Genomic DNA, 11,075 nt, shown 5'->3' with positions numbered 1-11,075 from the left:
AGGGTTGCTCGAAATAAAACAAGGTCAAGTTTAACCAAGGCCGCGTGCCGATAGGAGTATCGGCCCCCGAGACGTAATGCCCGGGCGAGGGCACGTATTAATACATTTCTCTAACGACTGGAATGACTTATCCCCCGGGACTCGTCCATCCCTGCATTCCGACGATACCCCCCGAGAGTTCCCGCGGGATGTCACCCCCCTTTTCGAACTTTTTCATTCATGAATTTCCTTTTTTTCTCTCGCGCGCCCGGCCTCGGTCAACGGCGGCGGGGCGCGTGGCCGTAGCCCTTAATTCCCCTCGGCAAGGAAACAGGAAGCGGATCGATCCAACGGCTCTTCCTCGTGTCGAGGCGAATCGGCAAACAAAATGTGACGCTGTTCCAGGCGTATCTCCGACTTCGGCCTTCGTTCGTTCCACCGCTCGTCGTATAAGTCGAGTCAAAGTGCAAGGTGACTGCGACGCGTCGTAAAATAACAGATTACCGTGTCCCCCGAACGGTCGCGGAGTCGATTCGGTTTGCGCATCTCGGACACGTGTCCTCGACGAAAGGAGAGCCTGAAACAGCGGTTTTCCCGAGGTCCCCTGCTCCTGGAAAACCAAAGCAGCAGCGGACGCCGGCGACCTCCTCGTGACCATCCCGTGGAAATAAACCATGTTTCCGGAACGAGCGACGTGCCTTGAAAACCTTGCCAAAGAAAGGTCCCGCGACAAAAGTTCGGACGTAACTTCGTACTTTTCATTTCGTTTCTTTAGCTTCTTTTTTTTGTTCCATACCACAAGGTATTTCCTAGCCGATGTATAATTGATGCGCCGTGTTTCGCATGCGGTGTGTATCGCGGCCCGTACGAATAAAATCTGGCACGTAGAACCGGATGAGAAATGGACTTGAGGAATAAAGCGCCGAGTGCCAAGGGAACTAAACGAGCGCCCCGCGATCGTGGCGCGTATACGTTGTCGAGTTCAAGGAGACTCGAGGGAAGGGTGGGCGCAGCTTTAAAAAGTAAACCCCCGCGCAACACCCGAACTGGCAGAGATGCATAACTGCCGCTGCGCGAAAGACATAATGCCGCTTCCTGGGCCCACCCAAGTTAATTGCGTGGGAACTGGTCTCTTGGCACAGGCACGTGTTTGTACCCAATATCCCAATTAAAAATATAAATACATCGTGGCAAGTTACAGCTTTAGCCGTCGCGCCGATGACACACCATGTCGGAAAACGTGGCTAGTCCGGGAAAAGTCAATGGGATTCCCTCACTGATCGTCACCTTTTCAACCCGTGCCTTTCTATTTGTGCTTCTTTCCCTTCTTGCTGTTCGACGGCTTAGCCTTGCCCTTGGAAGACGGCCTTCCGGCCCGGACCCTCTTCCCGCGACTCTTCATCTTCCTCTCCTTGGTCTTCACCGCTCGTTGGTCCTTCTTCATTCGCGGGTCCACCACTTTGTATCGACCTTTGACTCCAGCCGGCCTTCCGACCCTCTTCTGCGCGGAGTGTTTCTTCGCAACCACGTACGTCACCTCCTTCTTCGGCTCCTTGCCCGCCTTCTTATACAACCTGTAACGACGATATGCCTCAAAATGATTAGATCTCTTAAATGAACCTAAGGCTAAATCAATGCATGGAGTAATAACGTACGCTTTGACTTGTTTGGCCTTCTCTCTGTCGGTGATGTCGTTGCTGTCCATTAACGCCTCGACTTTCTTCTTCGCCTTCTCCAGTTTCTTCAGGGCTCGTCGCTTCTTCCTGGCTTTGGCCTCCAGCACCTTTTTGATCGGCCTTACATTCAGCTCCTCGACCCTCTTCTTGTACTCGTCGACGAGCTCCTTCGGCACCGGGGCCTCTACCTTCATGTGCTTCTCCTCGTCCTGGGCGAACCAGTCGGGTAGTTTCTCGTCGTTGAAAGCGTACCTATTCCAGGCAGCGTCGATCAGATCCCGCCGTGCTTTCTTGCTCTGTATCATCATTGCCCCCAAAGCCAAGTCTTCATCCTTTAATTTCCTTTTGCTCTTTGGTTTCGAAACTGAAATGGAGGAACAAAAACCATGCGTGAAGCAGTTTTTGAGAATTTAATTAGCTGAAATGTCACTTGAGAAACGGAGTTACTTACGTGTGTCCTTCGAAACAACCTCGAAGCCCTGCTTTCCGCCGATCTTTTGGGATTTCTTCTGGGAACCCATCATTTCCTCCACGTCATAGTCTGATCCCGAATCACTGCTAGACTCTTCCGAATTGTCCGTTTTATCTTCAACCTCGGTTTCCTTTGAATCTTCGTCACCATACAGTCGTCCACCTTTCTTTTTATGCTCCTCCACCATCCTGTCAACTTCGAAGTCTTCGTCCTCTTCGTTCTCCAATTTCTTGAAAACTTCTCGTTCGAACCATAGCTCAGCCTTCTGAATCTTCTTTAACTTTTTATCCCTGGGGTCTAAATCGGTGATCAAAGGATTCTCTTCGCCATCTTCGTCCTTACTGTTTTCTTTGTCATCGTCTCTACTGGCCTCGTCTTCCTCGCTTCCACTTAAACCTAATCCTGATGTCACACTATTGGAGTCTTCTAGTTCAGAATCCTCAGGGTCGCTCTCTTCTTCTTTGTAGTAGAGACCCTTACTGTCCAGGTGCCCCGAATCCTTCTCGTACCTTATTCTCTTTGGCTTACTTCCTCCATCATCGGAATCGTTATCGCTCTCTGCTACCATATCAGGAGTTTGATTTGTTACGGTATCCAATTGTTGATGGGTCTTTATTTCATTCAAGTTGAACATTTCATCGCCTTCCAATATAGGACCCTCGTCTCCTTTAAGCACCATCTTCAGATTCAATTTCTCATTCAACTTCTGCCTTTCCTTGTTGATCTTCTTTTTCTTCCGTTTAAAGTCTCTAACCTCTTCAGCCTTAAGTTCAGCAATTTGTTCTTCAATCTGTGCAACCTCCTTTTCTTCTTCATCCTCCTCTGACAGTTTTACTTCCTCCTTGTTGATCTCTGTGGCTTCTACCAGGCTTTCTTCAGGTTTTTTCTCATTAAATTGTTCACGCAAAGTCTTCCACCAGGAAAGTAACAATCTCAATTCTTTCCGACCTAGTACTTTAATATCTTTACAACACTCTTTTATTTCTTTTGTCGTGTTTACATGATTAGTCACTCTTTCATCATCAATTATTATTTCGGAAGCATGCTGCAAAATTTCTACACCGGTTTCACTTGCTAGAAAATCCCGAACAGAAACTTTGTGATGCAAAGTATAATCGTTCTCTGGATAACCCTCAGCTTTACTTTTTTTCTGCTTTTCGGGGTGGAAAATATTTAATTTACTAGAAGATTTTACTTCTAACTGTGAGAAAACGTATTTTGGGTCTAAAAACTTTGGATCTAATTTATCAGGTGCAATGTAATATTGGCAAACAACAAATATCTCCGCAGATTCTGTTCTTGATGCCTGAGGCTTTGTCGCATGAACCTATACCAAAACAAAAGAATAGATGTAACAAATATCCTACAAGAACATACTTTATATCACAATTAAAAATAACCAACCTTTTTGAACAATTGTTTCAAGACCCAGATTAATGGATGATAATCTGTAGACCGAAACACTTTAGTAATAAACCATCCTCCAGATCTCAGAAACTGCGTTGCCACTTTAATAGCTGCAAGTGTCAAGACTGCCTGCTGATAAGCATCGTGCAGCCAATTTTTGCCTACATTAGGGGCTCCGTCATTTAAAACGACATCCGCTTTCCACGTTTTGAGCTCTCGAGTTATAGCAACGCGACATTTATCAGTCGTAATATCTTCAACTAAACTGATACAGCCTGGAATAGGCTTAATCGGAAACAAGTCGACTCCAATCACAACGGAGGACACTGGCATGTTCTGTCGAGCAACTTGCATCCATCCTCCAGGCGCAGCACACAAATCGATGCATACGCGAGATTTTTGAAGAAACTCAAACTTTCTATTGAGTTGAATTAATTTGAACGCAGCTCGAGATCTATAACCTGGGAGAAAAGATACATCAAAGTCAAATATATACAAATAACTTACAAATAACCAAACATAAATATTGTCGGCATGGTGCTTGCGATCGACCATAACCTCCACAGGAAATATTCGTATTTACCTGTCTCCTTGGCTAACTGGTAGTATTTATCCTTGCGCTGCTTCCCAATTTTTGACTTCTTCCCCATTTTTGTCAAGAATCTTTATTTCAAAGCGAGATATTTAAACAATTCATTAAAGTTATGATACAACACGTGAACGTTAGAGGTTACCTTTTCTGTGCCAGAGAGTAGGAAATTAGAATACTCATGCTCCGAGCTTCGTCGCCGGTTGCAAAGCGTGTCACCTAGCGACGATATATCGAAACTGATCTATGTATATATAGATATATTTCTTATCCATGTCAGGTTCAGATGTATCTACGAAACAATGTGCATGGACATTCTCTGATACTCTCTTGTACTCTCTGGTTGAAGTTTTTGTATAGAAAGGATAATGTTCACGAGTTAACCTCAAAACGATCTACGGAGGGGCCGAAGTTTCTAATTAAATTACGATTCGCACTTTGGATGGGACACTATGGTGTTGTGCCGGTATTTTCAACAAGGCAATTGCCGCTTCGGGCAATACTGTCGCTTCGATCACATCAACAATTTTGCAAGTAAGGTTAATTGGTTCCCTTCAAAATGTAGTTTTAGATTTAATATCTTTAACACTGGCATTATCGTTGTTTCATTTTTCATTCAGACGGAAACCAAGCACCGAGAAATAAGATTTATGTGGATAACAAGAATGCAGCGTAAGTCACGATAAATATTGCATTTTGTCGTAATTCTGAAACAATCTTCTCTAATCGGCGAACGTTCCAATAGTTTCATGGTTGCCCACGAAGTGTTCGCCGCAGAGCAAGGAGGGCAATGGCTTCTGTCATGCTTTGGACCATTCAAGGAACAACCATGCATTGCTGGCATAGAGGATTTATCGCCAGAAGAAGTGCGATGGGAAATGTATCAAGCCCAGAAAAATGGAACTGTAGAACAGACGGTATGATTCAATTTATGGCAAGGAATAAGACTTTTGGCCTGGGACTTTATGATATTAAAGTTTATGAAATTCTTTGCAGAAATTACAGTTTCAACAGTTGTGTCACGAGATGAAAACGAAACGAGATGCTTTAAAACAACCTACCGCAGAGATAGTCTCGATGTTGGTTCGTAATCTTATATCTGTCTTTTGTATCATTCAGTTGAATTTAATTATCATACTGTATTTTTTAGGAACAGTTACAGAAAGGTACCCAAAGCAATAACGGGTTTGGTGCGAATGTTAACACACCTGCAAAATCGAATTTCTTCTCAACTCCACAATTGGGTATGCCAACAAGCAACACATCATCTTCAAACGTTTTTCGCAGCAAGGTCTTCGGATCTATGGCAAACCCATTCAGTGGAGGTTTCAATTCAACACCAGCAGCATCTCCATTTGGGAGACCAGTGGGCACTAATACTAACTCAGCATTTGGAGCGAAGCCAGCCTTTGGTAGTGCACCAGTTTTTGGTACCACGACCAACTCATTATTTGGTGCAAACAAGAGTTCCACAGTGTTTGGATCTGCACAAAACACTCAGGCTTTTGGTTCGACCACTCCGCAAAGTAACACAGTATTTGGTGCAGCTCCTACTCAGTCTGTGTTTGGACAATCAACAGCATTTGGAGTATCCAATCAATCTAATAGTCCATTCTCCAGACCACAAACAGCACAGCCAACAGGCTCTATCTTCGGGGGAGGAGCCACTCCCACTACGAATTCATTATTTGGTGGAGCTGTTGCACCTCAGTCTTCGCCTGCTCTCTTTGGAGCCACTTCTGGCACTCAAGGTACAATGTTCAGTACCACCGCAACTAGTCCACAAGTCGCTGCTCCTATCTTTGGCTCAGTTACTACTTCGGTCACCAGTGCACCTATAGGAGCTCCATCGATGTTTGGCCAGCCAAAAGCCACAGCTGCCTTTGGTGGTGCTCCGGTCTTTGGAGGAACCGCAAACTTCGGCTCAAAACCCGGTGGAGCGGTATTTGGAGGACAGCCCACTTTTGGTGGGTCTCCAATAGCCACTGGTAACATCTTTGGAGGATCTACTGCAAACACGGCCGCCTTTGGAACGACTGCAGCAGCTCCTGCTTTTGGAACTAGCGCTGCAGCACCTGCCTTTGGTTCCGGATCTGTTACTCCATCCTTTGGATCGGTTGTTCAGACCAACAATACACCCTTTGGAGCAAACCCTGTCACCACCTCTAGTATATTTGCAGGTTCTCAGGGCTCTTTCGGAGCAGGAACTACCACGGCTGTCACGTCACCCTTTGGAGCCACGACAACCACAACTACCCCTTCCTTTTCTGCCTCCAGTGGACCCTTTGGACAAACCACTATGGCACCTTCTCCGTTTTCCAGATCTACCCCTTTTGGTACCACTTCGGCAGCATTTGGAACCACCACTCCCTCCTCTGGAATGCCTTTTGGCTCTTCTCAGACCCCTTCAGTTTTCGGCACTGCTGCAAATAACAGTTCCTTTGGCTCATCTATCTTTGGTGGTGCACAAAGTACTCCTTTCTCCAACACCAGTACTACAGTTACTACTACTACTACATCTAATCCGTTCGCCCCAAAACCTCAACAGAACACTGCAGTCTTTGGAACACAGAATACTTTTGTTTCCTCTGCTACCAACAGCCCTTTTTCAAAGTCGCCATTCTCTTCGGCCACCTCATTTGTGGAACGTCTCGATGACACTGTTTATAGCATTGAAGGACTGCTGACAGATGACGAGAAGAATATGTATTTATCGGAGCAATTTGTCTTTGGCAAGATTCCCACGAAACCACCCACTAAGGAACTCAGGTAACTCGTTAACGTAATAAAAGTAGGTCCACTGGTGAATAAATTGTTGCTCTGATAATAGCATAGAATTGATAGTGTCATATGCATCAAACTATAAATATAATTAAAAGAGTATGCACTTGTTCCGTGAAACAAAGTGATTGTCAAAATGAGAAAGTATTTTCTTGATTCAATGATACCAAATAATTATTGTACAGTAAGGTTACAAAAATCAATTAACATCAATTCCATGAAGCACTTGTGTATCTTGACTGTCTAAAAGATAAACATAAATAACATCCTGTATAGAACTAATTAAAATTGGAAAATAGGAGGAAATGACAGCTTATCTATTATTAATAACTTCGATTATGTATTAGTAAATTATCCATGTATAGATAGAATAAGGTTTGTATATTATAAGACTGTTTTTATAGATATTTACTTGCTCCTTTGATTGTACAGAATAAATTAAATGTTTAATCTAATTAAAGCATGATTCATGCCATCATTATCCAATTTCTCACGTTTCAGTGACAAGGGATGACCGTTATAACTGGCAGAACAATCGTTATATCTTACACAGTTGTTTTGCTTTCAGCTTTTTTAGCTCGTGGTCTGAACTTTGACTTTTCTCGGGAACAATGTGCATGGCTGTGAGCACGTAAACTGTTAAAAACTTTGTTGTTTAATTTGACATCGAAGCCACCCGTATCACCAGTCTGAATGCCAGGTGGAAATTCCAAAACTCTGCAGGCATTGATTCTTGAAGACATAAGTAAGTCATGCTTTGTAACTATTTCAGAACCCTCTCCTACTTTTTTGTAACCGCACCGTGGCATTGTAGCATATTCTTTCTCCACTTGCTACAATTAAAAGATAGATGTAAACATGAATAAAAAATTTAATTCCTACTCCGAGTATTAAACTATAATTAAGTTAATTACCACAAAACGGTCAAAGTCTCTGGTTCTGTCGTCTAAGTCAGGCTTTTTCTCTTCGAAGTCTGGCACGAGAGAAGCACGATAATTACAGTAAGAGATACCAACTGCAAAATGAATAAAGTGAGTATTTCTTGTATATCTCATTAAACCTTGACTAACTACCTTTCGAGTTGCCATTAAACTTTTCCTCTGAACGTTTCAGCATTACATCGTGTTCATGATTAAATTGAGCCTGTAACAGATGGGCGATAACTCCATCGCTATCAGTGCCATCCGTTTCAAACAATCCACATTCTTCTTGAACAACCTCTTCTGTTGTCGATATCTTTAGTTTTCGTAGTTCTCTGTAAACAATATTTTTTTTACGTTTATCTTGAAACGTAGAAAGGAGTACTTCCTAAAATCTGCACTAATGTAAACTTACTTTTCTTCAAGATCTTGAGCGAGTTGTTCGGAAGTTATGTCGAGAAAATTTGTAGGTCCCTCGATTGGTTCAATCTTGGCCCATGGCGATGACATTCTAAATAATTTATTACATGAATGTCGTAACCTTGTCATCATTGGTAGCAAATATAATTTTAACATTACCTTTTATGCTTGAAAACGTTCTTCGAAGCAATTTGAAGAAATGGCAGGCAAATGTAAACACGTACACGTTAAAAATTGGAAACCAATAATAGTAACAAAATAAATATGAAATGAGGAACCAAAGTATTAACAGTCAGATACAGTCAGACGTGATTAAAGACGTCACGTCTGTATAATGGGCAGAGAGACAGGATTGGATAAGTAAAATACCCTAGGTAATTTAGGTAGTTTTTTTTACAATAAATTACTAGGTATTTTACGTCTCGTAGGTCTTGACAGGTTTGGGGTCAATGAGTTGCGCCGCCACTGAGGTGTAACAGGTGGCAAGTGCGTTAGCTGCTCGTACTAACCACCAGGGAGCAGCACAGGACGCGATCGCGCGACCCTGTCCGTGAGCAATCTCTCAACTCATCTCTGCCACAATTTGCGAGGTGAAACAAGTAAGGAGATGAATTCTGTGTTGGATAATATTAGTTAAAAGCCGGTTAATAGTGCCGCAAATTGATATTAATCAATTTAAAGGACCAATTGGAAAGGAGGACTATTTTTTACCAGCGTTGGCCTGGTAAGTTCCGATGAGGCTTCGACTGTTAAATTCTTTCCGCCGACTCCTTTGTGATGGGCCGATGAAAGCCTGCATTTCGGCAACCAGAGATATTTTCCCGAAATATACAACTGATAGTTCGTGATAGCACTGACATTCACTGCGGAAGGTACGCTACAATATATCGTACTTTCAAGTATTCGTAAGATAGCTTGGTAGATGATACCGAATGTTTTATGTAGCTCCTAACCTTAATGTGTAATGTTATGAAAAGTGAATAAAACTCATGTCGAAAAGCAATGACATCTGTGAGGATGTCTTCGCTATTATCTAGGTTTCTTTTTTTATGTCGGTAGAGGACCAGGTTCGATTACTATCATGAACAGGTCCTCCGGTACGACAGGCAGCACCGAGAAGGCAGCGAACAACCCGTTGGAGCAGTTCGTCCTGCTGGCTCAGACTGCTAAAGGTGCCGCAGCTCTTGAACTTATAAAGCAGGCCGTCGAGACACCCGGGGTCCATGTCTTCGGAGAACTATTGGATATGCCGAATATTAAGGAGCTTGAGAACGGTCCACATGCCGAATACTGGAACACCTTGGCGCTTTTTGCTTACGGGACGTACAAGCAGTACCTGGAGAATAAAGATAAGCTCTTGGAGTTGACCCCCATTCAGCGGAAGAAGCTTCAACATCTGACCATCGTCACGCTGGCTACGAAGTCGAAGTGTATACCCTACTCCGTTCTTCTGGAAGAGCTCGGCATAAAAAATGTCAGAGACCTGGAGGACTTGATAATCGAAGCCATATACGCCGACATTATCCATGGGAAACTGGATCAGAAGAATTCCCAGCTCGAGGTGGACTACGCGGGTCTGGGAAGAGACGTCAGACCAGGAGATGCCGCTGCTGCTGTGGAGACTCTTGAAGCCTGGGGTAGAGCGTGCGACGCGATGTTGGCCTGCATCGATCAGCAGGTGTTGCGAGCTAACAGCGAGAAGCAGAAGGCGACCCAGCACAAGGACAAGATCCAGCGAGAAGTGAGCGAGTCCAAAGCTTCATGGCTTTAGTTGTTAACGACAGACGGCGCATCCTATCTCCGGCTTGACGTCATTTAAGATTTCCGTTGCAGATCTCGAATATAAAGAAATCGCTTGCGGCGCAGGCGGGTGGCGGAGGCGTTCAGGAAGCTGATGCAGCGGCGGGAGGAACAGGATCGGGTGGCAGTGAACCCGGTAGGGAAGCTCTGCCTCCGGATTCTAAAAAAAAGCAGCAGAAAACCAAAGGTATCCGAGGCAGCGGTAAGTTTTGGAAGTCTTGAGAGAGAGTCCCCGTCGAGCCTATTAGGTCGGACGCTGCGCTTACGATACTGCCTAGGATACCGCACCTAAATCTCGGAGCTGATCCCTCGACTCCTGCGGGAGAGACGTGCCCCTGTGGGACCGATCGGTGCGAAGCTGGTGCGCTCGCAAACGAAAGGACTTTTACCTCGAGCATCGATCCCAGATCGCGACCGGTAGACTAGTCCGTACTCAAAGCGGTCGCACGCCGACCTGCGGATCGCTAATTTACCGTCAACCATAAGCTTACAATTATTTGTCAATTCAGGTTCTACTCGGCTTAGGGACGAGTATTCGATAATAATTTAATAAACCCACGCTGTACATCGGATCTGTCTCGCTCTCCATCGAACTACTCCGTGTTCTAATGCGCTCCGAGCTGACCCCTGTCCACGAATCACCGCCCACCTTTTACAAAATACATCTGCATCGTCCAGTCCATGCCTGTACAATTATCCTAGAAACGAAAGACGCCTAATGCTCCATGCGGCGGCGTTACGCAATTTACTAACGGCGTAATTTATGCGCGCGTATTTTTTTTAATGCGAATCCGACGCCAGCCAAGTACGAGCGCTCGTTCATGCGCGACTTGCAACAGGCCGATGGAACCGAGCCTCCTTGTCTTTTTCACATTACGTAATGGGAATAAACCTCGCATTATAATTTAAGATTATGACAAAAGCGCTCTCCCGTGAGCGGCCTTTTTATGTGGGTGTGCATTTAACCGTGGCGGTAAACGTACGTGTAATCGTACTAGCGCCGATTCCGTAACACATTCACGGTCAATGGT

General features: G+C 44.4%; 4 protein-coding genes across 6 annotated transcripts; 2 read left to right on the top strand and 2 right to left on the bottom strand.

Annotated features, from left to right (window-relative positions):
* Positions 1 to 733: 733 nt before the first annotated feature.
* Positions 734 to 4,384, bottom strand: LOC105700990 (pre-rRNA processing protein FTSJ3). The gene is made up of 5 exons (XM_012427360.2): positions 4,118 to 4,384; positions 3,532 to 3,995; positions 2,107 to 3,454; positions 1,635 to 2,019; positions 734 to 1,553 (listed from the first exon to the last, which is right to left on the bottom strand). Exons 1-5 carry the CDS (start codon positions 4,182 to 4,184, stop codon positions 1,286 to 1,288), a joined length of 2,532 nt encoding a protein of 843 aa, XP_012282783.1. The 5' UTR covers positions 4,185 to 4,384; the 3' UTR covers positions 734 to 1,285.
* Positions 4,385 to 4,443: 59 nt separating this feature from the next.
* LOC105700991 (nuclear pore complex protein DDB_G0274915-like) lies at positions 4,444 to 7,359 on the top strand. The gene is made up of 5 exons (XM_012427361.2): positions 4,444 to 4,657; positions 4,744 to 4,795; positions 4,869 to 5,040; positions 5,120 to 5,206; positions 5,274 to 7,359. Exons 1-5 carry the CDS (start codon positions 4,576 to 4,578, stop codon positions 6,894 to 6,896), a joined length of 2,016 nt encoding a protein of 671 aa, XP_012282784.1. The 5' UTR covers positions 4,444 to 4,575; the 3' UTR covers positions 6,897 to 7,359.
* Positions 7,298 to 8,587, bottom strand: LOC105700992 (serine/threonine-protein kinase RIO3). The gene is made up of 5 exons (XM_012427362.2): positions 8,404 to 8,587; positions 8,240 to 8,335; positions 7,978 to 8,159; positions 7,819 to 7,919; positions 7,298 to 7,737 (listed from the first exon to the last, which is right to left on the bottom strand). The coding sequence occupies exons 2-5, from the start codon at positions 8,332 to 8,334 to the stop codon at positions 7,450 to 7,452; spliced, it is 666 nt and encodes a 221-aa protein (XP_012282785.1). The 5' UTR covers position 8,335; positions 8,404 to 8,587; the 3' UTR covers positions 7,298 to 7,449.
* Positions 8,588 to 8,799: 212 nt separating this feature from the next.
* Positions 8,800 to 10,616, top strand: LOC105700787 (COP9 signalosome complex subunit 7). Of its 3 annotated transcripts, XM_012426946.1 has the most exons (4): positions 8,800 to 8,843; positions 8,926 to 9,116; positions 9,304 to 9,985; positions 10,078 to 10,616. In XM_012426946.1, exons 3-4 carry the CDS (start codon positions 9,326 to 9,328, stop codon positions 10,264 to 10,266), a joined length of 849 nt encoding a protein of 282 aa, XP_012282369.1. In that variant the 5' UTR covers positions 8,800 to 8,843; positions 8,926 to 9,116; positions 9,304 to 9,325; the 3' UTR covers positions 10,267 to 10,616. The 3 variants fall into 3 exon arrangements, with proteins under 3 accessions (XP_012282369.1, XP_012282370.1, XP_012282371.1); XM_012426947.1 differs by having other exon boundaries at positions 8,830 to 8,968; XM_012426948.1 differs by having other exon boundaries at positions 8,830 to 9,116; positions 10,065 to 10,278.
* Positions 10,617 to 11,075: the final 459 nt, after the last annotated feature.

The sequence above is a fragment of the Orussus abietinus genome, unplaced genomic scaffold, assembly GCF_000612105.2.
Source record: "Orussus abietinus isolate OABI.00-Male unplaced genomic scaffold, Oabi_2.0 scaffold9, whole genome shotgun sequence".
Classification (NCBI taxonomy): domain Eukaryota; kingdom Metazoa; phylum Arthropoda; class Insecta; order Hymenoptera; family Orussidae; genus Orussus; species Orussus abietinus.
This window is presented reverse-complemented; position numbering and strand designations above follow the sequence as displayed.

Bases quoted from the DNA above. Each gene is read 5' to 3' on its own strand.
- LOC105700991 (XM_012427361.2), top strand. From the start codon at position 4,576: ATGGTGTTGTGCCGGTATTTTCAACAAGGCAATTGCCGCTTCGGGCAA. The intron at 4,658-4,743 runs GTAAGGTTAATT...TTTTTCATTCAG, and splicing joins TCACATCAACAATTTTGCAA to ACGGAAACCAAGCACCGAGA. The intron at 4,796-4,868 runs GTAAGTCACGAT...ACGTTCCAATAG, and splicing joins GTGGATAACAAGAATGCAGC to TTTCATGGTTGCCCACGAAG.
- LOC105700787 (XM_012426946.1), top strand. From the start codon at position 9,326: ATGAACAGGTCCTCCGGTACGACAGGCAGCACCGAGAAGGCAGCGAAC. The intron at 9,986-10,077 runs GTGAGCGAGTCC...TTTCCGTTGCAG, and splicing joins AGGACAAGATCCAGCGAGAA to ATCTCGAATATAAAGAAATC.
- LOC105700992 (XM_012427362.2), bottom strand. From the start codon at position 8,334: ATGTCATCGCCATGGGCCAAGATTGAACCAATCGAGGGACCTACAAAT. The intron at 8,160-8,239 runs GTAAGTTTACAT...TATTGTTTACAG, and splicing joins GCTCAAGATCTTGAAGAAAA to AGAACTACGAAAACTAAAGA. The intron at 7,920-7,977 runs GTAGTTAGTCAA...TTCATTTTGCAG, and splicing joins GTTTAATGGCAACTCGAAAG to TTGGTATCTCTTACTGTAAT.
- LOC105700990 (XM_012427360.2), bottom strand. From the start codon at position 4,184: ATGGGGAAGAAGTCAAAAATTGGGAAGCAGCGCAAGGATAAATACTAC. The intron at 3,455-3,531 runs GTTGGTTATTTT...GTTTTGGTATAG, and splicing joins TGAAACAATTGTTCAAAAAG to GTTCATGCGACAAAGCCTCA. The intron at 2,020-2,106 runs GTAAGTAACTCC...CCTCCATTTCAG, and splicing joins GGTTGTTTCGAAGGACACAC to TTTCGAAACCAAAGAGCAAA.